The sequence below is a fragment of the Rattus norvegicus genome, chromosome 13, assembly GCF_036323735.1.
Source record: "Rattus norvegicus strain BN/NHsdMcwi chromosome 13, GRCr8, whole genome shotgun sequence".
In the NCBI taxonomy this organism is placed as follows: domain Eukaryota; kingdom Metazoa; phylum Chordata; class Mammalia; order Rodentia; family Muridae; genus Rattus; species Rattus norvegicus.
Window position 1 is genome coordinate 50,150,456 of NC_086031.1, and position 23,261 is coordinate 50,173,716.

A 23,261-nucleotide genomic window follows, 5' to 3' on the forward strand; every position below is an offset into this window, starting at 1 on the left:
AGCGTCTTCCACAGGGGCTGTGCCCAGGCTACTAGGAGTGGATGGTCTCCCAGAGGAGGGTGTAGCTGGCTTCCACCCCTGAGGTCTTGTGCCTGTCTCGGTCTCTGCCTCAGGGCTCCCATCCTCACTAGGCCGGTGCAGCCCTGATGGTATTTTGTGCCTAGGAGGAAGAAGAACGAGATGAGAGTGGCTGTGAGGAGGAGGAGGATGAAGACTCGGGCAGTGAAGAGAGCCTGGTGGACTCGGACTCCGACCCTGAGGAAAAGGGTGCGTGGGCCGGGGCTGGGGAGATGTGTTGCTTGCAGGAGATGAGTCCCATAGTGGAACTGTCGATCAGAACTGGGCTTCCCAAGAAGACACTCAGATAGACCTGGGTGGGGTCAGCCTGCGAGAGTGCTCAGAAACTGCTTGTCTGGACAGGGCTCGGATTCCTGAGTGAGAGGCCAAGAAAAGCAACAGTAAATAACGGGGCGGGGGTGGGGGGAGCATTAGCTCTTCTCCCATGTCCACCGCTGTGCTTAGTCTGACCCTTCAGAAAGTTTGACGAAGCCAGTGCTCACTACTACCTTGGGCAGGTATTTGACGCCCCCGAATCACCACTGAGCATGCTCAGAGAGATCCCTGACCACTTTGATGGATTCAGAAGACAGACGTTTAAATGACTTTCGGCTGGTACCAAGACCCCCTCCTTCATGAAGAGACATCTGTCCTTCAGCTCTGTCCTGTTGTCATCTCTCACCCACAGCCCTACAGGGTGCTCTTGGACCACTTACCCTCCTCCACCCAAGCAGAGTCCCATGTCATCAGTCATGGTGACATAGGCCTTTGGGCCCATCGGGGTAGGAAGGGTGTTAGACTCCCTCCAAGCTCCTGAGCCCAGCCAGGCATTTCTGAGGCTGCTCATCAAATGTATTGCACCACCTGGCCATATTCTGCCTCCCTGCCTGGTCACTGATTGGTCACTGCTGACCAGAGGATGCCCCACCCACCACACTCAGCTCCCCTGTCCCTGCACCCGGCGTGGGGCTGAGTCTGGCTCTGTCTGGCTCTGCAGAAGTCAACTTCCAGGCAGACCTGGCGGACCTGACCTGTGAGATTGAGATCAAGCAGAAGCTGATCGACGAGCTGGAGAACAGCCAGCGGCGGCTACAGACGCTCAAGCACCAGTACGAGGAGAAGCTCATTCTGCTGCAGAACAAGATCCGAGACACACAGCTGGAGCGCGACCGCGTGCTGCAGAACCTCAGTGAGGCCAGAGTCATGCATCTCTTCCCTGACCCCCTGTCTTGTCAAAAGACACCCACCATCGTTCTAATAATGCCAGGCCTCGTGCACAGAGACCTCTGAGCAAACCACTGTGACCTTTTGCCCATAGTTAAAAGTTCTTGTGTCTCACCCAGTTTCTCTGCTACTTTTGTTTTAAAATTACATTTGGGGCGTGTGTGTGTGTGTGTGTGTGTGTGTGTGTGTGTGTGTGTTCACGTGTTCACGTGTTCACGTGTTCACATGTGAATGTTTATATGACATGGCACACACATAGAGGCCAGAGGACAGCTTGCAGAAGAATTCTGTTCTCTCTTCCCACCATCTGGGTGACAGGGATTGAGTTTTGATCATCAGGCTTGGCAGTAAGTGCCTTTATATCCTGAGCCATCTTGACAACTTGACCACTCCTCTTTTGCAACAGAGTCTTGCCATGTAGCCCAGGCTGGCCTGGAACTTGTAGCAGTTTTTCTGCTTCAGCCTCCCTAGTGGTAGAACCATAGACAGGTACCACTATGCCTAGCTCGCTTGCGCTCTCTCTCTCTCTCCCTCTCTCCCTCCCTCCCCATCTTATATATTAAGATCTCTAATCCTTTATCTCCCTAGGCATGTGCTATGATACCTCCCAACCACCCCCCCACCCACTTACTATATTCAGTTTATAAGACTTCTCAAATTGTGTCTTTCTTTTTCTACTGCCCTGCAGTCCTCTCGGTTGGTGATTCATTTCCTCATCCACTTATTAAGCAAATGTTAGCTGAACGTGTGTTATAGAGCATATGTTATTCTAGGAACTAGAGTTGTCTTAGTGTGTAAAATCCCTCTCCTGGAGTGTACACTCTGGCGGAGGTGACAGCATAAAGCAGAATTGCTAGCAAGGATGGCACTCCTGAGTGTTTTTTTTTTTTTTTTTAATATTCACAAGGAGAGGAGCCAGGGAGCTTAGGGGTGGGGTAGCCTGGGGAGGGCATGGAAGGCTATATAGAGAAGGTGACCTCACGGAGTAAGGCCTGAAAGAGTAAGTAACTCTTGGTGCATCACAAGAGTAGAACTAGCAATGGAAAGAACATTCCAGAGAGAAGGAACGGAAGCTGTTAAGGCCCAGAGGCAGCTATGTACCTGGCATGTTGGTAGGATGGTGGCCATGTCTGTCATTGCAATATGCCACCTTTCCTCAGAGAGTTGAGATCACCAGGCTTGGCAGCGAGTGAGTAAGACACTTAAAAGCATTTTTATTTTTTTTTAATTTTTTTTAAAGATTTATTTTTATTTATATGAGTACACTGCAGCTGTCTTCAGACACACCAGAAGAGGGCATCGGATCCCATTACAGATGGTTGTGAGCCACCATGTGGTTGCTGGGAATTGAACTCAGGACCTCTGGAAGAGCAGTCAGTGCTCTTAACCGCTGAGCCATCTCTCCAGCCCTAAAAGCATTTTTAAAACATCACCTTTGCTCTTGTGTAAGGAAATTAAACTGGAAGCTTAGGAGGCAGGTGGACCGGTGGTACGATGTGGTTGGGCTCAGGTATCTTATTAGAGGTTGAGCTCAAGACTCGATGTGTGTGTGGTGTATGTGTGTGTGTGTGTGTGTGTGTGTGTGTGTGTGTGTGTGTGTGTGTGTATGTGGTGTATGTGTGTGGTGTGTGTGTATGTGTGTATGTGTGTGGTGTGTGTGTGTGTGTGTGGTGTGTGTGTATGTGTGTGGTGTGTGTGTGTGTATGTGGTGTATTGTGGTGTGTGTGTATCTGTGTGGTGTGGTGTATGTGTGGTGTGTGTGTATGTGTGTGGTGTGTGTGTGTGGTGTGTGTGTATGTGTGTGGTGTGGTGTGTGTGTGGTGTGTGTGTATGTGTGTGGTGTGGTGTGTGTGTGGTGTGTGTGTATGTGTGTGGTGTGTGTGTGGTGTGTCCATGTGTGTGTGTGTGTGGTATATGGGTGTGTGTGTATGTGTGTGGGGTGTGTGTATGTGTGTGTGGTGTGGTGTGTGTGTGGTGTGTGTGTGTGTGTGTGTGTGTGGTGTGGTGTGTGTGTGGTGTGTGTGGTGTGTGTGTGTGTGGTGTGTGCATGTGTGTGTGTGTGTATGTGTGTGGTGTGTGTGGTGTGTGTGTGTGGTGTGTGCATGTGTGTGTGTGGTATATGGGTGTGTGTGTATGTGTGTGGTGTGTGGTGGGTGGGTGTGTGTGTGTGTGTGTGGTGTGTGTGGTGTGTGTGTGTGGTGTGTGTGTGTGTGTGGTGTGTGCATGTGTGTGTGTGTGTGGTATATGGGTGTGTGTGTATGTGTGTGGTGTGTGTGTGTGTGTGTGTGTGGTGTGTGTGTGTGTGGTGTGGTGTGTGTGGTGTGTATGTGTGTGTGGTGTGGTGTGTGTGGTGTGTGTGTGTGTGTATGTGTGTGTGGTGTGGTGTGTGTGGTGTGGTGTGTGTGTGGTGTGTGGTGTGTGTGTGTGTGTGTGTGTGTGTGTGTGTCTGTGTGTGTGTCTGGGGGACAAGGGAGCCACGTCTCAGGATACGAGCCTCTGGGCAGGAGGTGGGGAGGTTTTCTGAGATGGAGTGAGAGCTGGCAGTTGCGTTGGTCTTGGACCTGCTCAGGGGAGGATGTCTGTTCGCAGTTCAGGTGGGAGAGTCTGGGTGAAGACCCAGCTTACTCCTACTGTAATCACATCACCCAGGCTCTTGTTAACGCTCCACTTCCTGCTGCCACCACCTTTCCAGGGACCGAAGCCTCAGTCTGAAACACTGAAATTGAATGTCAGAGCAGGAAAGTTAGGGCAGCTGCTGAACCCACATCCTCATTGTTCAGATGAAGAAGAGGCTCAGGGAGGGGTCGACTGTAAAATCAGAATCGCGTGCCTGTCTCCCCATGAGCTCGTATTTGGTGGGAGCCCTGGAGCCCGTGCCTCTAACCCTGCTTTTCTACTGTCCTCAGGTACTATGGAGTGCTACACGGAGGAGAAGGCCAACAAGATAAAGGCAGATTATGAGAAGAGGCTTCGGGAGATGAACCGGGACCTGCAGAAGCTACAGGCTGCTCAAAAGGAGCATGCCAGGCTGCTCAAGAACCAGTCTCGCTATGAGAGGGAGCTGAAGAAGCTGCAAACGGAGGTAGCCGAAATGAAGAAGGCCAAGGTAGGCAGAGGGTGTGAAGAGTAGGGCCTGGGGACCTACACCATGTCTTAGAATCCATATCCTCATTAAATATCATCACTGCTTTTAAGTGAGGATTGTCCTCTGAATGCACAGCATCACTTGACCCGGTCCTGCCCCAGCCATGCACACTCTCCTAGCAACCTCCTCCCAGTTCATTGCAAGCACACTGCTCATTGCTGCCCCCTGTGTTGGGAAGCTGTACTACAGTTGCCTCCTGTCTGCACAAGGAAGCCTTGAAAAGCTTCATTTGGTACAACCCTTGCCTCTCCTCATGGTAATAAGTCATGGTCATGATCAGCTCTTAGCTAGGCAAATATGCTATTACATCCTTAGGAAAGGAGGACGCCATTCTCACTATGTTTGTGGAGATTCGAGGCTCAGGGAAGGTAGTTCCTGCTACCAGGATATAGTGCCAGGATGTAAATTCTGCCCTCGATGTTCCACACTGGTGTGTGTTCTTGGCGGGTGGCTCTGGGCTCCCTTTTCTACTTGGGCACAGCCCACAGGGCACAGTCTGTAGGATCTGCTCTTTATGTCAGCGGCTGGGGTCTTGAACTTCGGTATCTGGCGGTTTTAGCTCCTGCCTGGGCCTTGCAGGTTCTTGCTCTGTGACTCTCTTTTGTCACCCTCAGACTCTTCTTCCCTGACCCTTCCCTTCTGTTGTCTCCCAGCTCTCCACAGCCCTGGGCTAAGCTCCGAGGCTAGACCCCTAACAAAGCCTGGCAAAGGCGGTTCCCCTTGGGGACTCAGGAGTCATTGGTAACAGTCTTCACTGCTGTCCTGACTCCCGCTGACCAGTGTGCACAGGAAAGAGGCAGTTGTCTATTTTTAGAGGAAATGGAACTGAACCTGAGCGGGCTCTGTCCCCAACCAGATCTAGAGCCCTGCTTTATCTCCTGAAGTCTCTACTTTGCTGAGATCAGCCCAGCATGGCCCCAAAGAGCCCCATTCTCACTTTCTACCTCAGTGCTTCTGCCCTGTAGACGTGAAGCCACTGACAGAAAATTGCACTGGGATTCAATTACCCACAGATCCCTGGGGCCCCTGGAGCCCTTGGGCAATGCAGACAGAGGGCCTAGTGACCTTTACCCTCAGGCTGTCTGTAGTTCACTCTGTGTGACCTGGGCCTTCAACAGGTACGGCTGAGGCAACTTTGACATGGTTGTCTTTGTTCATGTCCCATCGTCCATCCATCCACCCACCCATCCATCCATCCATCCATGCATCCATCCATCCATCCATCCATCCATTCATCAATCCATCCATCTATCCATGTCTCCCCATCCCCCCGTCCCATCTTCTTACTGGTGCCTCTTCAGGGTAGTCTCAACCTCTCCAAGCTGTCATCTGAAGTGGATATGACCCTAGAAAAAGCTCTCAAGGGAACACTTTCATGAGGTTCTGAACCGTGGGGAAAAAGAGCCAAATGCCCAAGACGTGGTACAAAGGACAGAAGAATTCACACTCTTGTGAATGCTCCTCATTCTTGGATTCTGAGATCCTTCACTTAGGACTTAGTTCTGTCCACCTGGCTACATTCTTGTGATTCCAGCTCTACAAATGAAAAAGAAGGGGTTGGGATCATCCTGGGGTTGGGGGTCCCTAACAGAGCCCCGGTTCTTCACTAGATGGGTAGTAAAAGGATCAGAGCCTATGTCTTGGAGATCTTAACTGGGCAAGGCCTGGCTTCAGGATCTTCTGTCAGGAGAGCATAGTGACTCCTGTCTTAGAATCTGAGCAATGCTGTCTCAATCCCGAGGTCCATTTCAGCACTATCCTGTGCCTGGAGAGCACTCACCCACCTCCCTGGACCAGTGGATGCAGCCACACTTGCTGGTCATACAGATGAGCCTGGAGTTGGGAAGTTAAGGTGACCCAGGCTCCAAGACTAGCCAGCCATTCCTACTCTGCAACTGTTAGTCATTTTGTCTTGAAGGCTCACTTCTTTATAAAACAGGAGAACTGTCTTTCTCAGATATGTGTCATAAAGACAGGGCCTGCCATGTGGGCAGCTCTCACTATGTCGTTATCACTTTGAAATGGGCCCTGGAGTCTTCAGTCAGGCTGAAGATGGTGGTTAGGATAGACTTCAAATGTTAAGGCCAGTTCTTTAGCACTTGTCCACATATAATATCTCTTAGCCCCTGAGGATGAGTGGGAAGGAAACCTTATGTTTCAGACCCCCAGTCAGTGATGCCTAGAAGACCACTCCCCTGGCCAGTGTCTCCCCCTACCAGCTACTAAAGGAGGCACATGGGCCACACCTGCCCAGCCCTGCCTCACCTCCATTACCTCTGCCATCCCAGGTAGCCCTCATGAAGCAAATGCGTGAGGAACAGCAGCGGCGGCGACTGGTGGAGACCAAGAGGAACCGGGAGATTGCTCAGCTCAAGAAGGAGCAACGGAGGCAGGAGGTGAGAGCCCTCCGGGAGCTTTCAACCACTCCTCTCTACTGATGACCCTTCTCCCCCAGTTCCTACTGTTCCAAGCGACAAGAGCCAGGCTTGGAGCAGAGGACAGCCCATCAGAAAGTCAGAGCCACTGTTGGCTTCTATCCCAACCCCTACAAGTCCAAGAAGAGAACTCAAGTCCAGAGAAGGGCAAGAATTTGGCCAATGTCACCGGCAAAATCAAACACATGGAACTCCAGGCCCAGAAGAAATAGCCTAGGAGAACTGGGCCTCTAATTCAGATTCGTGTTCTTGGGAGGAGATAAGACCAAGAGAATTGTGTTTGTGGGTCACCCTTGGTAGAAGGGTGTGACTCCGGGTACCATTTTATCTACAGTTTGGCTGTGTGAGAATCACCCCACACAGGAAAATCTTGAGCCTTTGGCTACAGAGCTGCCCACCCTGTTCCCAGTCCTGTCTGGACAGAAAGTGGTTGCACACACCTTTACTCCCAGCACTTGAGAGGCAGAGGCAGGTGAAGCTCTGAGTTCAAGGCCAGCCTCATCTACAGAGTGAGTTCCAGGACAGCCAGGTCTACACGAGACATCTCGAACCTCACCCCCACCCCAGAAAAGACTGCTGGTAGTGGCTGAATGTGGCCCAATCCTTTCTTTTCAGTTCCAGATACGGGCCCTGGAATCTCAGAAGCGCCAGCAGGAAATAGTTCTGAGGAGGAAAACCCAGGAGGTGAGTTCTCTCAGCGGGCAGCCTGGTTGTACAGGCCTAGCCCTGGTTCTGATGTTTGCTGTCCTCTGAAGAAGTGGAGTCCACTCCATACTACTCGTGGACTGGATCTCTTCATTCAGTGAGCACAGCCTTGCCAATTTGTAGCACCCTGTGAGAAATGGTTTCTCAACCAGTGAGTTGAGCCTAGAGGGCAGAATCCACCTCCCATCCTCAGTGCCTAGATGGTCATCGACTAAAGAGTGAAAAGGGCTAGAGAGATGGCTCAGTCAGTAAATCACTTACCACATAAGCACGGGGACCTGTGTTTGAACCCCCAATACCCACATCGACAACTGCGGCATGGTCAAGAAGGTAGATCCCAGCACTTGCTGGCCAGCCAGTCCAGCTAATGGGCAAACTCTGGGGTCATTGAGAGACACTGTCCCAGAACGTAAGAGGGACAATAGTAAAGCAAGAAACTCAATGTCCTCCTTTGGCCTCCACACCCTTGGGAACACATGTGCATATCTGGATGCACACATGCATACACACCCATAAGGGGAGGGAGGGGAGAGAATTTTAGGTTTATTTTACATCATAGACATCTTAGCCCTTTATAGCCCTAAGCTGCTTCTTTTTTCCCCAACGCCTCATTCCAGGCTCTCTGACCCTCCAGGCTTCCTTACTCAGTGGGCCCTCCTCTTCCTGTCCCTCCAGGCTTCCTCGACCACTGGGTCCCCCTCTTCCTGTCCCTCCAGGCTTCCTCACCCACTGGGTCCCCCTCTTCCTGTCCCTCCAGGCTTCCTCACCCACTGGGTCCCCCTCTTCCTGTCCCTCCAAGCTTCCTTACTCACTGGGTTCCCCTCTTCCTGTCCCCACTTTCCCCAGGTTTCCGCACTGAGGCGCTTAGCAAAGCCCATGTCTGAGAGAGTGGCCGGACGTGTAGGATTGAAGCCCCCCAATATGGATTCTGGGGCTGAGGTGTCTGCCAGCACTACCTCATCTGAGGCTGAATCCGGAGCTCGCTCTGTCTCCAGCATAGTGCGTCAGTGGAACCGAAAAATCAACCACTTCCTGGGGGACCACCCGACAGCCACTGTCAATGGCGCCCGCCCGGCCAGGTGAGGAGTCTGAGAGCTCTGTGGGCAGGACCAGGGTGAGGAAGCGTGAAGGTTGGGGAAGAGCTCTGGTGCCTCCACCGTCTGCTTCCGGCTCTGGGGAGGGGCCTCAGAGAGCTGCAGGGAGAGGTTCTGAGCAGTCAGCCAAAGCCCCTTTGCCTCAGGAAAAAGTTCCAAAAGAAGGGAGCCAGCCAAAGCTTCAGTAAGGCCGCGAGACTCAAGTGGCAGTCCCTGGAACGGAGGATCATTGACATTGTCATGCAGAGAATGACCATCGTCAACCTGGAGGCTGATATGGAGCGTCTCATAAAGGTGGGACCTACCTCCAGGTCTCTCCCACCCCACGCTCCATATGTCCGGTCATTTCCCACTTCTCTGACTCCTCACTCCTTCCCTGCTCCCACCCTCTGCTCCTCATGCCTCTTCTGACCTCTGGACAACCCTAGACAGGCGGGTGGCTTGGTGTAGGAGCTGAGAGCAGCACCCGTGCCTGAGAGGCATCTTCCATCACTCTCCCCTCCTCTGCCCCATTCCCAGAAAAGGGAGGAGCTCTTCCTCCTACAGGAGGCACTGCGGAGGAAGCGGGAGCGCCTGCAAGCTGAGAGCCCGGAGGAGGAGAAGGGACTACAGGAACTGGCTGAGGAGATCGAAGTGTTGGCAGCCAATATTGACTACATCAATGACAGCATCACTGACTGCCAAGCCACTATCATGCAGCTGGAGGAAACCAAGGTGCCCACAGGGCCGGGCCTGGCTGGCTGGGATGGTAATCATGAATAGGCTTGGGCAGCCCTGTGTGATGCAATTTCTGCTTCCTGGTCTCTTAAAGGAGGAGCTGGATTCGACAGACACATCGGTGGTCATTAGTTCCTGCTCTCTGGCTGAAGCCCGCCTACTGCTAGACAACTTCCTCAAGGCATCCATTGACAAGGTGAGCTGGCAGCTCCCCTGGCACGAGACAGGCATCGCATACCCTGGTAGTGAAGTCCACGGGTTTGGCTCTTTTTCACCTGCGTCATTCACAGGCTGGGACAAGCTACTGAATCTGCAAGCCTCAGGTTCTGTGGCTGTAAAACCCAAACGTTGACAGTACAGAACTTGTAGCTGGGTGTCCAGAAGGCTACACGTAGGGGACTTGGCACACTACAGAGCTTCAATTAAAGGTGTCGTGGCCCAGGCCCGTCCACAGCAGGATTGGGCTTGGGTCTGTTGGAGACAGAGGGAGACGTGTGTGGACATTAGGAATTGGGGAAGAGGAAACAAAAATTGCATTCCACCCTCTACGTACCAGAACATCAGGGTCCTTGGGGAGCCTCTCCTCAATCAGTGGCCAAAGAATATGTTTCCTTCCTTCTGTCCTAGGACCCGAGTCCTGGGGACAGACACCAGCCGGTGTATATATAATTAACTGGAAAGAGGTTGGGAAGCCACTCTGCCCGACTCTTAGCCAGACCCTCAGTGACTCCTCAGTGTTGCTTTGTGTCTTAGGGAACCGTGTTAGTGTTCAAGGGTTGTCATTGACAAAATGTCACAGATTGGGCTGCTGTTGCAACAGGGCTTTCCTACGGCTAAGATCCAGATGCCAGCAGGGTGGGTTTTCCTGTAGCCTCCTTCCATGGCCATTGTTTCCTCCCTGTGTCTTCACATGATCTTCTGAGTGGCGTGTCATGATCTATTATTATGAGGACACCAGTCACACTATATTAGGGACCACCTTATGACCTCATATCATCCTGGTTCCCTCTCTAAAGGACCTGTCTCCAGGTAGCATGGTCTCCAAGTACAGTCACATTTTGAGGTAACGGGTTGGGACTTCTACATATGAATGAGGGGTCACAAGTCCACCCACAACAGAGGATATGCTAGGGTGACCATCACCGATGTGTAAATAGGAGCCCAGGGGCTATAGCATCAACCACAGATCACAAAAGAGTAAGCCCAAGCCTTGCTGTCTGACTCCAGGGACTTCAAGTAGCACAGAAGGAGGCCCAGATCCGGCTGCTGGAAGGACGCCTCAGACAAACAGACATGACAGGCTCTTCCCAGAACCACCTGCTCCTAGATGCTTTGCGTGAGAAGGCTGAGGCACACCCCGAGCTGCAGGCCCTCATCTACAATGTGCAACATGGTACGCATAAGTGTCGGGAAAACCGTCCAGCTCCCAAGGCGCCCCTGCCTCGGGATTCCCTCCGAAGCCTTGGTCTGATCCTAGTGGATTCTGATTCCCTTCCTTCCTTCTCTCCCTCAGAGAATGGCTATGCCAGCACAGATGAGGAAGTTTCAGAGTTCTCTGAGGGGAGGTGAGTTTTCAAGCAGGGAGTCAGGCTGCCTCACAGCATACACCTGGGAGGTGTTGGGGGGGAGGGGTGGCCATAGAGCTCCAGGGCTAAGCTTGGATTTGCAGGCTCTTTGGGACTCCGATGTCTAAGTCCTAGAGAGAGGCGGTCAAGCTAGCATGGTTCTAAACTGTCCTGGCTTCTTCCCCAGCTTTTCCCAGTCATTCACCATGAAAGGCTCCACCAGCCATGATGACTTCAAGTTCAAGGTAAGCCCTGCTGGAATACAGGCTATAGGCTTATCAGGCCCAACCTTCCAGCCTGATCTCCAGGACTGTAGTTTCACACCCCAAGCCCCAAGTCAATTTTGTCCTCATCAGGAATGGAGGCGCCAAGAGGGATCTTGGGGAGAAGGGAAGGAGGAACTAACCTGGAATTTGCTATGTAGGCCAGGCACCCCATTCTTTTCAAGATGGGAGAAATGACTAGAACAACTAAAAGCCTCCTTACCTCAGGACATGACTGTACCCAGGGATCCTGCTTTACAGAATGCCCCCTTCCCCACTGAAGACTCAGGGTCAAAGCTGACTCCAGACCCCTGGCTATCTCTCCCGCAGCTGTCTTTTCAACCCCACAAAAGTCAGTCAACAGGAAGTTAACCCCTTTCTTAACAGCAAGGGGTTACTGATTAGAATGAACCTGCGGACCTTCCCGTGAACATTGAGTTGTGCCTAGCCCTAGGCGAGCTGATTGGAATTCAGTCTGAACACTCTGTGGTTTGCATAGCCCAGTTAAGGGCCTCCATCCACAGCTCTCCCTCAGGCCAGACAGTATCATTTTCCTTGGACTTTACCCACTTCTTGGTCCTCTGCTCTGCTCTGTTTTTTTCCTCCCTAGAGCATCTCAGTCTCCTGTGTACCTGGGGTGGCAGATCTGCGTCATTAGGCCAAACTCTGTTTCCCTTTATGGTCTGTCCATCAGTTGGGCAAATTGGTTCACCCATCCTTTCCTTCCTAGGGTGAGCCCAAGCTGTCCGCACAAATGAAGGCCGTGTCTGCGGAGTGCCTAGGACCCCCACTGGACAGCTCCACCAAGAACATCACCAAGTCCCTGGCCTCCCTCGTTGAGATCAAAGAGGATGGGGTGGGCTTCTCTATCCGGGACCCATACTACCGAGACAAGGTCTCACGCACCGTCAGCCTGCCCACCCGGGGCAGCACTTTGTAAGAAGGGGTACCCAGGCACATGGGGTCAAGGGAGGCAGAAAGTTAGGTCTCAGATTCACTGGAACCTTCTTTTCTAGCCCTCGGCAGTCTCGAGGTGCCACGGATACATCCCCTCTGACCCGCAGGAAGTCTTATGACCGGGGACAGCCCATCAGGTAAGAGCATCTTCTAGAATCTACTCCAGAGTCACTGCCAGCCCAGGCCTTAGGTGCATGGGTGGCTATGAGACTCTTCTCTGTGGACCATCTTCTACACTTGCTATGGGCCGGCTGGTCTCAGTCATACAGCTTTGCCATGAACCCTTGGCAACCATGTCAGGTGTGGGCTCAAGAGAAGCCATCTCCACGAGGCGCCCGAAAGCACATAGCTAAACCACAGGCTGAAAACTCCCGATATGCACTCTGCCCAGGTAGCTCTCGGCAGCTTTGACTGGTACTTCTACATGTGCCTCAGCCCCCTCTTGTGGCCTTACAACCTTTGTAGTTTCCATTCTTTCAAAGGCTTCCTCCTATGCAGGAAGCCCAGACTATCAGAGAAGTCATGGAGGAGTCTCCAGTCGGGCACACATGGGCCCAGCTTTGCAGAGCCTCCACATATATAACCCTTTATGGCCCTGTGGTCATAGACTTAATCTTAAGAGGTTTGGTGGTCTTTCCAGCTAAACAGTAAGGCACTGGGGCCCAAAGTAAGCATTGCATCCTGCCTTGCTGAGAGGCAGGAAAAGACCTGTACCAGACGCCAGCCTCCAGTCTCTACCAAAGCAGATGCCCAAAGCACTGGCTTGCCTGTGGCGCCGGTGGAGAGGAGTTGAACAGACATCTGTACACTTGGACCCTGACGGACTTCATCTTCAGAGAACACAATGAAGTTGTGGTCAGAGGAGGAAACTAAACTCATGGAGCCAATCCAAAGGGAGGGGATGTGACCACAGGTTTCCAAAGACAAGAACGAGCGAGGCCATACGTAGACTCTTAAAGGAACTGTCAGTTCTCCTGGTTCAGTGTTCAGAACACTGAATCGGTGAGTCAAGAGTCACTGGTCTCAGGGAGGATGGAGGGCCAGGCTCCCGCGAGGAGATGACCGTGAGTTCAGCATCAGCGTCACCTTTTAATAGGTCGGCCTCTATTTAAGGCACCTTAAGTCACTGTAGGCTGTCGCTTGTTAGCACGGAGCTCCACCACAGCACTGTGGCACCAGGGAAGCTTGTGTAATCTTCCCCAGCCTTCTGACGCTTGGCAACGTCCGAGAGCACTGTCGAATTACGCCTGGGGATCGTTTGCAAGAGTCGTTTGCAAAGTCAGGGCCAGCCTGGTCTACATGGTGAGAACAAGTGAAAGTCCAAAGCGTCATTAAGAGGCACAGAACACAATGAATAATAAAAGTCATAATCGAGGCACCACCAGGACACCTGCTTCCAGGGTCAGGGTGTAGGCGGCCTCTGCAAACTCTTCCCGAGAGTTACTCAGACTTTCCACTGCACCGCTCTTTCTGAGATTCACGCAGAAAATGACTGTGGGGTTACAAACAGATTTCAAAAATTAGATGACTCTCCGAATACGCCATATGGAAGTGATTTTAAGAACAGCGTATAGGGGTTGAAGAGATGGCTCTATAGTTAAGAGCACAGGCTGTTCTTCCGGAGGACCTGGGTTCAACTTCCAGCTCTCCCAGGGGCTCACCACCTGTAACTGGAGTTCTAGGGTGTTTTGTGCCCTCTTCTGGCCTCAGTAGGCACTGCACACACAGTGCACACTGAAACAAATGCAGCCGGGACACGCGCCCACGTCAGATCAAATCAAATACATTATTTGAAAAGAACAGCTTCTAGGATCTTGGCCGAGGTCAAGCAAGTCTGAGGTCACACCATAACAAGCTCTGTCCTCTGGGGCTTTGTGGTGGGACAGAAGCTAGGCAGACTCATGGGTGAGGGAATGATCACTCACTGATGACTCTCTCTGCCCTCATTTACCAGATCAACAGACATAGGATTCACACCTCCCTCATCACCTCCCACTCGGCCCCGCAACGACCGCAATGTCTTTTCTCGCCTCACCAGCAATCAGAGCCAGGGCTCGGCACTGGACAAGTAAGGGCCTGTGGAGAACCAGGGAGGGTGTTGATTCTGGGAAGGAGCCCGTGGGGTGGGTTAAGTGGGTCGACTCCAGCCCTCCTGTTCCGGCTCCTCTGAGCCACAAGACCCTGACACTCGCAGAAAAGTGACTTTTCTGTACTGACTAAGGGTCTCTCCTTCCCCTCAATCAACCATGGTGGGATGCCAGAAAAGGAAAAGAGGGAAGTTACCTCACGAGGGTGGGACGGTGAGGAGTGGTGGCCTTGTGGGTACGTTAAAGTGCCCCTTTTATCTGCTTCTGCTGTCTTTGCTGATCTTAAGCTCCAACTCTGTCAAAAGCCTTACACAAGGCCCCACGATCCTTGAGCACTGCCCAGCAGATAGAGAGCTCTGAGTCATCCCCATGTAGCAGCCTCACCTGCAGCTGTACTGTCGCTCCTGCTGCTATGCTGTAGTTGCTATGGGGTACTCAGCTGTACTCACAGCCCCTGTTGCTATGCTGCAGTTGCTACGGGGTCATTCTGTTCACAGCCATCCCTACCTTCAGAAGGTGCTTAACTTCACTTTGCAGTTTGCCGTACATGCACAATTCCATTTGAACTGTCAGTCAGCCCAGGGATTGTTTGACCTCCTAGGTTTGCATGGGCTCTTGCCTAGAAAGTGGCCCAGAACCTAGGTCTGCTGACTCCAACTAGCTAACCCCTGGGTGCAAACCCTGACTTCATCTCTGTGCTCCTCCAAGCCCGCTGTGACCATCTTCAGCTCTATAGGTCCCCAAAGGACGCCTTCCTTTCCCCCCTAAAAGCTTTCCTTGCATGAGGAGCAATCGTGTTGTGACCTTCAGGGGACCCTAAATTACAGACTGCCCGTTGTACACCAAACATGCTCTGCCCGGCCTCTCCTAAGTATCCCCTCTGGCTCAACGTGCTTCTCCCCAGATGATAAGACCATGAAGGCAGAACCAGAAGGTCAGCATCTTGGAGACTGACCTTCCCCAATCTTGCTTCAGCTCAGCTCCTACCAAAGGAGCTGTGAACATATCTGGCACTCCCTATCAGAATACATGTCTCTCCCCCAGTGCCAGGCAATTGGATTGACTGGTCACTTTGCTCCTTATTTATTTCTTCATTCTGTTTTTTGTAAGTTAGTTATTTATTTATTTATTTATTTATTTATTTATTTATTTATTTATTTATTATATGAATACACCGTAGCTGTCTTCAGACACACCAGAAAAGGGCATCAGATCTCATTACAGATGGTTGTGAGCCACCATGTGGTTGCTGGGATTTGAACTCAGGTCCTCTGGAAGAGCAGTCAGTGCTCTTAACCAATGAGCCATCTCTCCAGCCGTATTCTGTTTTTGAAACAGGGTCTTGCTGTGTATCTAGACTATCAAACCCTCATTCTTCTGCTTTAGCATCCTGGGTGCTAGGATCACAGGCATGTGCTGCTACATCTGGCTTAAACTTGTCTGTCTGTTGTCCTTTCTTCCTCCCTTCCTCCTTCCCTCCCTCTCTCTCTCTCTCTGTCTCCTAAGAATTGGGCTAGGATCCTGCCCATCCTAGCCTGGTCTACAGGCTTTTTGGTCCTATCCACTGGTCCAGTCTTAGGACCCACATGCAACCACGTTAGCTTCTAGACATGGTCTCAGCGAGGGAAAAGAGCAGCGGGGCCTCCTTGTGACCTTGGACAGGCTTGAGCATTGCTGGGGTGATGCAGTCGGCCCCAGCTTATGCGGTGTGGGCCAACCAGAGAGCTTGGAACTAGCAAAGAGACCTGGAACCATCTTCCCAAGTGTGGGATGGCCTCCCACACCTCCTGTGGCTCCCTCCCCACCCCTACCCTGCTAGCTGAGAGACCCCCTAGTGGTCCCCTGCTGGGGGACTCTCCCAGCTCCCAGGCCAGTTTGTCCCCACCCCAACCCCACCACTCTCCCTGAAGGCCTTCTTCCTCTGCCTCTCTCTGCCTTCCCTGAAGAGAATAACCGCCCTCTGACCTCCCTGCGCTGTTGCTGCCGCTGCCCCCGCCATTCCTATGTGTGTTTTCCTCTCTCCCCTAATCCAGCTAATTTTCTGCCCTTCCCAGGTCTGATGACAGCGACTCCTCTTTGTCGGAGGTCCTGAGGTACACACAGAACGTCTCTTGTGTTTGACTCCCCTTCTTCTCTCTTCTTTTTCTCTTCGCCTCATGCTACGCCAGCCCCCTCCTGCCTGTGCACTTGTCCTCCGCATGCAGCCCCTCCTCTCCTAGCCCCTGTCTCTTCCATATCCGTGTCCCCTCCTGAGATCTCTTCTCATCCCATGGTTCCTCCCTCTCATGGTGACCCCACGGCCTCAGACTATGCAATGCCTGGCTAGAGCTAAGAGCTTGTTATGGGGGAGGGTGCCGTTGCTTGTGGCTAGCCCTGTTCTCTTCGCCCTCCTGCCCTGGGCAAGGTGGGGAGGGACATGGAAGCCTGGGTTGGGATGGAGTTTTGAAGCAGAGCTTGCAGAGCAAGAGGTACCATGGGGACCGTGTTAGCCTGCTGGTCTTTGGTGGAGTGCCACTGCCTATGGTGGCTGTGCTTGCGGCTCTTATGCATTAGCTTGTGTTGGTGGGGGAGTCTTGCAAGCTTCAGCTCCAAGGGAAGCAGCACCCTTGCTTATATCTCTTAGCATGCAGTTTGTGGGTGTCTCCTCCCCAGCCCGTGGGACAACCAGAGGCTGGTCCTCATACCTACTGAGCACAGATCCCCCACAGCAAGGGTAAGACTTGGGACCCTGGCAGCACAAGCTCTCTTCTAAAGGATGAGAGCTCCCTCTAGCTCTCCACGAATGTTCTCTACTCACTGCGATCTGCTGTGTGGTTAGCACCACTGATGCATCCTCCTGTGCAGTGAGGCCTTGCCCATAGCTGTTACCTAGATCACGCCAGCCTCTTCAGAGTACAGGCTCCCTGTGATACCTTTTCGTGGAGATATGGACCTAACTCAGCCTAAACCGGCATCACAAGCTAGGGGCAAAACAGTTCAGGGAGCTTCTTCTACGTGTGTTTATCTGGCAAGCTGGCCTGCCTGGCTAGTATTCTGGTGTTTCACCTAGCCACGAGCAAGACTGCCGGGCTGTGCAGGAGAGCCCCAAGTGGGATATCGGCCATCTGGTAAACCTCCAGCCACTGTGCTCCTATCAGCCACAGTGCTGTCTTTTCAACAGCTTGAATATGGTCTTAGATGTAACCTCGCTGGGTCTCATCCCAAAAGACCTTCCTGAGGAAGACAAAACCCCCAAGGGGTAGATATAGAAAACCCTCATGCTTACTTGGCCTTATTCCTCCTGCTCATGGAGTGCCGCTGTGCAGAACAAGCAGGTACCATTCCGAGTCTGAGCAGGCTGGTTCCAGAGAGGTCCAGGCCGGGCTGTGGTCCCCTAGGGTTATCTATCCCTTTGAGGTTTTGGAGATGGGCATAATTTGTTGGTTGGTTCCTGTTTGATAAAGTTTTCCTATATGACCAGGCTGGCCTTGAGCTCTGTTTACAAACCATCTACAGACCAGTGTGCCCTCCAATTCACCTCTCCTCCTGTTTAAGCCTACAAAGTGCTGAGATAACAGTGTTGCATTTATCCCTCTGTCAGTGATAGGCACCCGTTTGACTATGCTGGTCCAACTAGGGGCTCTGTGTAGGTGCCCATCTGCCTCACTGCTGGAAGGCGCCAGCCCCAGAATGCTGACAGGCAATGAAGTTCCCCCATTTTTGATCACCGAAGAAGCCTGTAGGCTGATGGGAACTACAGGGGCCAATCCTAATACTTGGGTCTCTGCCCTGCTCACCAGAGCTGGCTGCGTTGCTTATCTCTAGCTTCAGGTTAGGTAGGCTTTCCCCACCCCGTTCTTCCAGCTTGCCTGGCATGGGCTTCTCCCGCAGTGCCAAGGACGGCAGCCACAGCCCTCTCTCTGGCTCTCAGACATTGGTGAGGTTTTGCTGGCAGCCTCAGAATCTCTCATCATTCATTGTCCCCACTCAGCCCAGACCCCTCCCTTCCATGTGCCTCAGTCAGCCTGGCCCCGTTCTCCGTGGCTGACTGGCACATCCTCTCTCCCTCTCTCCTGGGAAGAGGCATCATCACCCCCATTGGCGGAGCAAAGGGAGCGCGGACGGCCCCGTTGCAGTGTGTCTCCATGGCCGAGGGCCACACCAAGCCCATCCTCTGCCTGGATGCCACCGATGAATTACTTTTCACTGGATCCAAAGGTTCGTAGAGACTCAAGGGGCCAGCAGGGTTAGGCTCAGAGCTCACACACCCAACACGCCCCTGGCTGAGCCTTCCCTCCCACGTGACCTTGTTGGTTCTACCCCTACCCACTCCTCCAGGCCACGTTTCTAGAAGCTTCTCTGAAGTCCCAACATCTCAACTCTGTAAAACCATCCCTTCCTCCCCAATATTACCCAACACCCACGTCATCTCTGCAGTTGCACCGAGGCAGTTTCTCAGGTCTCTGCAGCAGAAGTTTATGGCCCTACAACTAAGTCAAGACAAAAAAAAAATTAAGCTTGACCAGAAGGAAGAACAAGTCTGTCTAAGACATACATAATAGGAAACCTGTACATACATATGCGAATATATGTATGCATACACACACACACACACACACACACACACACACACACACACACTTATACACACAGGGACAAGTGGTTAGCCATCAACTGAGATATGATTGGCTCCAAGTTTTTTCATGTTTTCTTGATACGTAGTCACCTCATAAGCAGTAGATTTGTAGGAATTTTATTTCCGCCCAGGACGCCTCACAGGGATCTGAGAACTCACCATTGCTTAAGGCTCTCCGACCTTTCTTGGTCTCCCGAGTCTTTATGAGACTGCGCACGCATGCTTGCTTCTCCCTCAGACTTGCTTCCCTGTCTCTGGCAGACCGTAGCTGCAAGATGTGGAACCTGGTAACAGGGCAGGAGATTGCAGCTCTCAAGGGCCACCCCAACAACGTGGTTTCTATCAAATACTGCAGCCACTCAGGGCTGGTGTTCTCTGTGTCCAGCTCCTACGTCAAGGTGTGGGACATCCGGGACTCAGCCAAGTGCATCCGGACGCTCACGTGAGTATATCACCACTGCTTGAGAGTAGTACGTCCCTGCTTAGGTGACCGCTAAGCGCAGCACAGCCTGATTATGGGCACGAAGGTCCTTACTAGCCCACAGAATTGCTTTCACTCCGGAGGGGCAAGGTGGCTTAGGGGGACAGTTTCTGATCAGCCAGTTAGTGAACCATTGGCCTACCTTTGTCTCAGTCCTCCAAGCTCGACCACTTGACATGGACTGCATAGATTCCCAAGGAATCCAAAAGACCAGCAGGTGGCAGCAGCCTCCAAAGCCAGGTCAGCCACCTGCCTCACAGACGGACCACCCGGCACTGTCCTGCTTGTAAGAACACAAACCCTCCAGAAGTCAGGTTTTCGCCCTTACACATACGATATAAATCACAAATTGTTTAATTTTGTGGCTGGAAAACAAACGCAAAGGATATTCAGGACCCTGAACTTATTCTGCATGACGCAGTTGTCACAGTTGATGTCACACACTTGAACGAACCTACAGAATACAGAACACCCAGGATGAGCCCCACTGTGCGCCCTGAGCTTGTGACGATGTCTCCGTTATAGATTCACCTGCTGTAGCAAAGGCTGTGCTGCGGGGTGTTGACAATGGGGGAGGCTGTATGCGTTGGGAAAGAATGAGGTATATAGGAAAACTGCCTTCCACTCAGTTTTGCCTAAAGCTGTCATATATATATGTATTATATATATTATATATAACAAAAATATGTACATATATTGTTTGTTATTTATTTATTTATTTAAATGAAGTCTGGGGGCAGGGATGAGGAAACAGAGGCTCGGAGAAGTTAAGTGATTTCCACATGAACCAGCCAGCTTCAGAGCCTGTCTCTGGTCTCTTACAGTCTATCCAAACCCAGCCATGCACACCAACAGGCACAGAGACGTGATGGATTGAGTGTAGCTCTGCCCTTGGCCCTGCCTGCATCTAGGGAAAGCTATTCTGCCTAGATAGGGAAGGAGACACCCTGGATGAAGTGGCTTTTCTGAGCTGGTCGGAGTGGAGTTTGTTTCCTGGCCTGTGTGGGTGGACTCTTCTGAACCCTGGCTTTGCTTTTTTTTCCTCTCTGGGTAGGTCCTCAGGCCAGGTGATCTCAGGAGATGCTTGCATGGCCACATCCACCCGTGCCATCACCAGTTCCCAGGGAGAGCATCAGATTAACCAGATGGCCCTCAGCCCCTCGGGCACCATGTTATATGTTGCCTCCGGCAACGCTGTCCGCATCTGGGAGCTCAACAGGTGACCTACGTAAAATACATGGAGAGGAGGCCCAAGGAAGGTCCACAGGTTTCTGCATGGGGTAGCCCACTCCAGGGTGGGCAGGACCTCAACTGTGCCTCCAGTCCCCCACGCTACTATCTTGTCCCCTACCTCTGAAAATCTTGGTCCTTGATCTTGCTTTGGATGGGAGACAGAGTAGACTGGCCAGGCCTCTCTAGTCCAAATCAGATTTCCCTCCAGTTCCCTGATCCAATAGAAGTGCCCTCCAACTCACTATCCCTGCCTGGGCCTCTCTCCACTGCAGGTTCCAGCCCATTGGCAAACTGACCGGCCACATTGGCCCAGTGATGTGCCTGACAGTCACCCAGACTTCAAACCAGCATGACCTCGTGGTGACTGGCTCCAAGGACCACTATGTGAAGGTAACTACAGTTGCCTTGACACGAGCTGTGGCCACCTCTGCCCTGAGGCCTGAGCAGTTTGCATAATAACCACTGAGGCTTCTGGGAACCGATGGTGGAAAGGGCATGGTGGAAAAGGCAGGAAGATGTGTATACATAGAATTATTCTATGGATAACGGTGAAAAGTGACAACCTCAGTGTGTGAGGAGTGCAGGTAGGGCCTCTGAATGGGTGGTGCTGGAACCATTAACATGATAAATAGGGGGAAATAAAAGGTATACAGAACCCAGTAATTTGGCTTGCTCCCCCTGAATATGGTTGGACACTTTGGTGGCTAGAAAGTAAAAAGGAGGGGCTGGGGATTTAGCTCAGTGGTAGAGCGCTTACCTAGGAAGCGCAAGGCCCTGGGTTCGGTCCCCAGCTCCGAAAAAAAAAAAAAGAACCAAAAAAAAAAAAAGAAAGTAAAAAGGAGCAAACAACCTAGGAAGCGCAAGGCCCTGGGTTCGGTCCCCAGCTCCGAAAAAAAAAAAAAGAACCAAAAAAAAAAAAAAAAAAAAGAAAGTAAAAAGGAGCAAACAAAAGGAGACGGAGGTAGTGGGACCTCCCACAGTGCTCCAGGGCTGCCCTGATTGATTGATTGATCATGCCCTTGTCTGAGTTCTGCCCCCTCTTCATCCGCAGATGTTCCAGCTGGGCGACTGTGTAACGGGCACCATTGGCCCAACCCACAACTTTGAGCCCCCTCACTATGACGGTATCGAATGCCTGGCCATCCAAGGAGATATACTGTTCAGTGGTTCCAGAGACAATGGCATCAAGAAGTGGGACCTGGATCAGCAGGAGCTCATTCAGGTTTGGGGAAGGGCCGGGAGGGGTCCCAAGGTGTGCCAAGGCAGGGTCCCAGGCAGACCTTAGCAGAGCCCCTCCAAGGCTGCCTGCTGTCGACCCTCTTCCCTGTAGCCTGTGGTGATTCCATTGGGGCCCTGTACACCCTGCTCTTAACGAAGCCCTTGCACCCAGTTCTTTGTGGGAGTACTTGACTTTAGCCTAGCTCTTCTGTGGGCTGATGACTTCTCCAGCAGCACAGATTCAGAAGCTCGAATGTGAGAACTGGGGAGAAGAAGCCATCTGGGCTTTAGAATCCCCTCAGCCTGGGAATGGTGGAGTCTGTCTGCATGATAGGTAGAGCTGCCAGGAGCCAGGCGACATCCCTCCACCGCTAGCAGGGGGGATGTGTGTGTGCTCCTGGGGCCCTGGGGCAGGCCCTCTCCCTTCCCTACACCTTATCAATCCTGGTCCTTCAACAGCAAATCCCCAACGCTCACAAGGACTGGGTGTGCGCCCTGGCCTTTGTACCCGGCCGGCCCATGTTACTGAGCGCCTGCCGGGCAGGCTTCATCAAGGTCTGGAATGTGGACAACTTCACGCCCATTGGTGAGATCAAGGGCCATGACAGCCCCATCAATGCCATCTGCACCAACAGCAAGCACATCTTCACGGCCTCCAGGTAGGTGCTAAGCAGAGAGAGCCGCTTTACTCCTCCCTTCCTAGAGTGACCGGGTTGACAACTGCCTCAGGGCTCTGAGGTGTCCCCCCACGCAGTTCCGATTCACAGAGCAGAACCCCACAATATACCTACTGTTCACTGAGCACTAAGCACCAATGTCCTGGATGCTGCAGTAGGCAGGGGATCAGGGAGTCACTGGGCCCCAGGCCAGGACTTGCCCCAGCAGTGATCCCAATCACTCTCGCCCCTGCTCGAGAGCTGAGGACCGCCCCGCCATCCCCACACCTCTGCCCCTTGCTGCAGCTCTGGCCCCAGTGCAGGCAGTGCCAGGTCCTCTATCCTAGGGGCACTACTCAGCCGGGTTTCTTCTTTTCTCTCCTTGTTCCCACCATGTCCCTTCTCCCCCTCCCCCATCTCTTCCTACCTCTCTTCTCTGCCTCTTTACCCCTCCACCCCCCAAATAGTGACTGCCGGGTAAAGCTGTGGAATTACGTCCCTGGACTCACCCCCTGCCTTCCTCGACGAGTCCTGGCCATAAAGGGCCGCGCCACCACCCTGCCCTGACCCTCCCCTTCCTCTCTGTCTTCCCCTCTTGCCTTTTCCTGTCTTTCCCCACCTCGATCTGAGCTGCTTCTTCACGGTATGAGACTGTTTTACTCTTAACCTTCTTCCTTCATGCCCTGCTTGGCCCCACAGATCACCCTCCCCGTCCCTCTTGCAAGCATGAGCGGTGGGCCAGAACCCTAGGTGACAGAGAGCAGAGGGAAGGCCTTCGGGCCTGGACAAAACAGAACAGGAAGGTCCAG

At 52.5% G+C, this 23,261-nt stretch overlaps 1 protein-coding gene across 8 annotated transcripts in view; it reads left to right on the top strand.

The window, feature by feature from the left end:
• The window catches only part of Kif21b (kinesin family member 21B), a 49,981-nt gene that overhangs the window by 22,614 nt on the left and 4,106 nt on the right, over positions 1-23,261 (top strand). For 2 of the 8 annotated variants that reach the window (XM_063272196.1, XM_063272197.1), the window contains exons 13-35: positions 165-267; positions 1,055-1,246; positions 4,188-4,387; positions 6,715-6,822; positions 7,477-7,545; positions 8,413-8,645; positions 8,807-8,954; positions 9,180-9,374; positions 9,472-9,573; positions 10,605-10,770; positions 10,891-10,942; positions 11,130-11,187; positions 11,936-12,141; positions 12,222-12,299; positions 14,117-14,230; positions 16,304-16,342; positions 18,310-18,446; positions 19,126-19,306; positions 20,400-20,564; positions 20,851-20,968; positions 21,630-21,800; positions 22,256-22,455; positions 22,920-23,095. In XM_063272196.1, the coding sequence (XP_063128266.1) occupies positions 165-267; positions 1,055-1,246; positions 4,188-4,387; positions 6,715-6,822; positions 7,477-7,545; positions 8,413-8,645; positions 8,807-8,954; positions 9,180-9,374; positions 9,472-9,573; positions 10,605-10,770; positions 10,891-10,942; positions 11,130-11,187; positions 11,936-12,141; positions 12,222-12,299; positions 14,117-14,230; positions 16,304-16,342; positions 18,310-18,446; positions 19,126-19,306; positions 20,400-20,564; positions 20,851-20,968; positions 21,630-21,800; positions 22,256-22,455; positions 22,920-23,019 (3,135 nt within the window). In that variant the 3' untranslated portion in view covers positions 23,020-23,095. The other 6 variants (XM_006249856.5, XM_006249857.5, XM_006249854.5 and 3 more) reach the window with 4 other exon arrangements.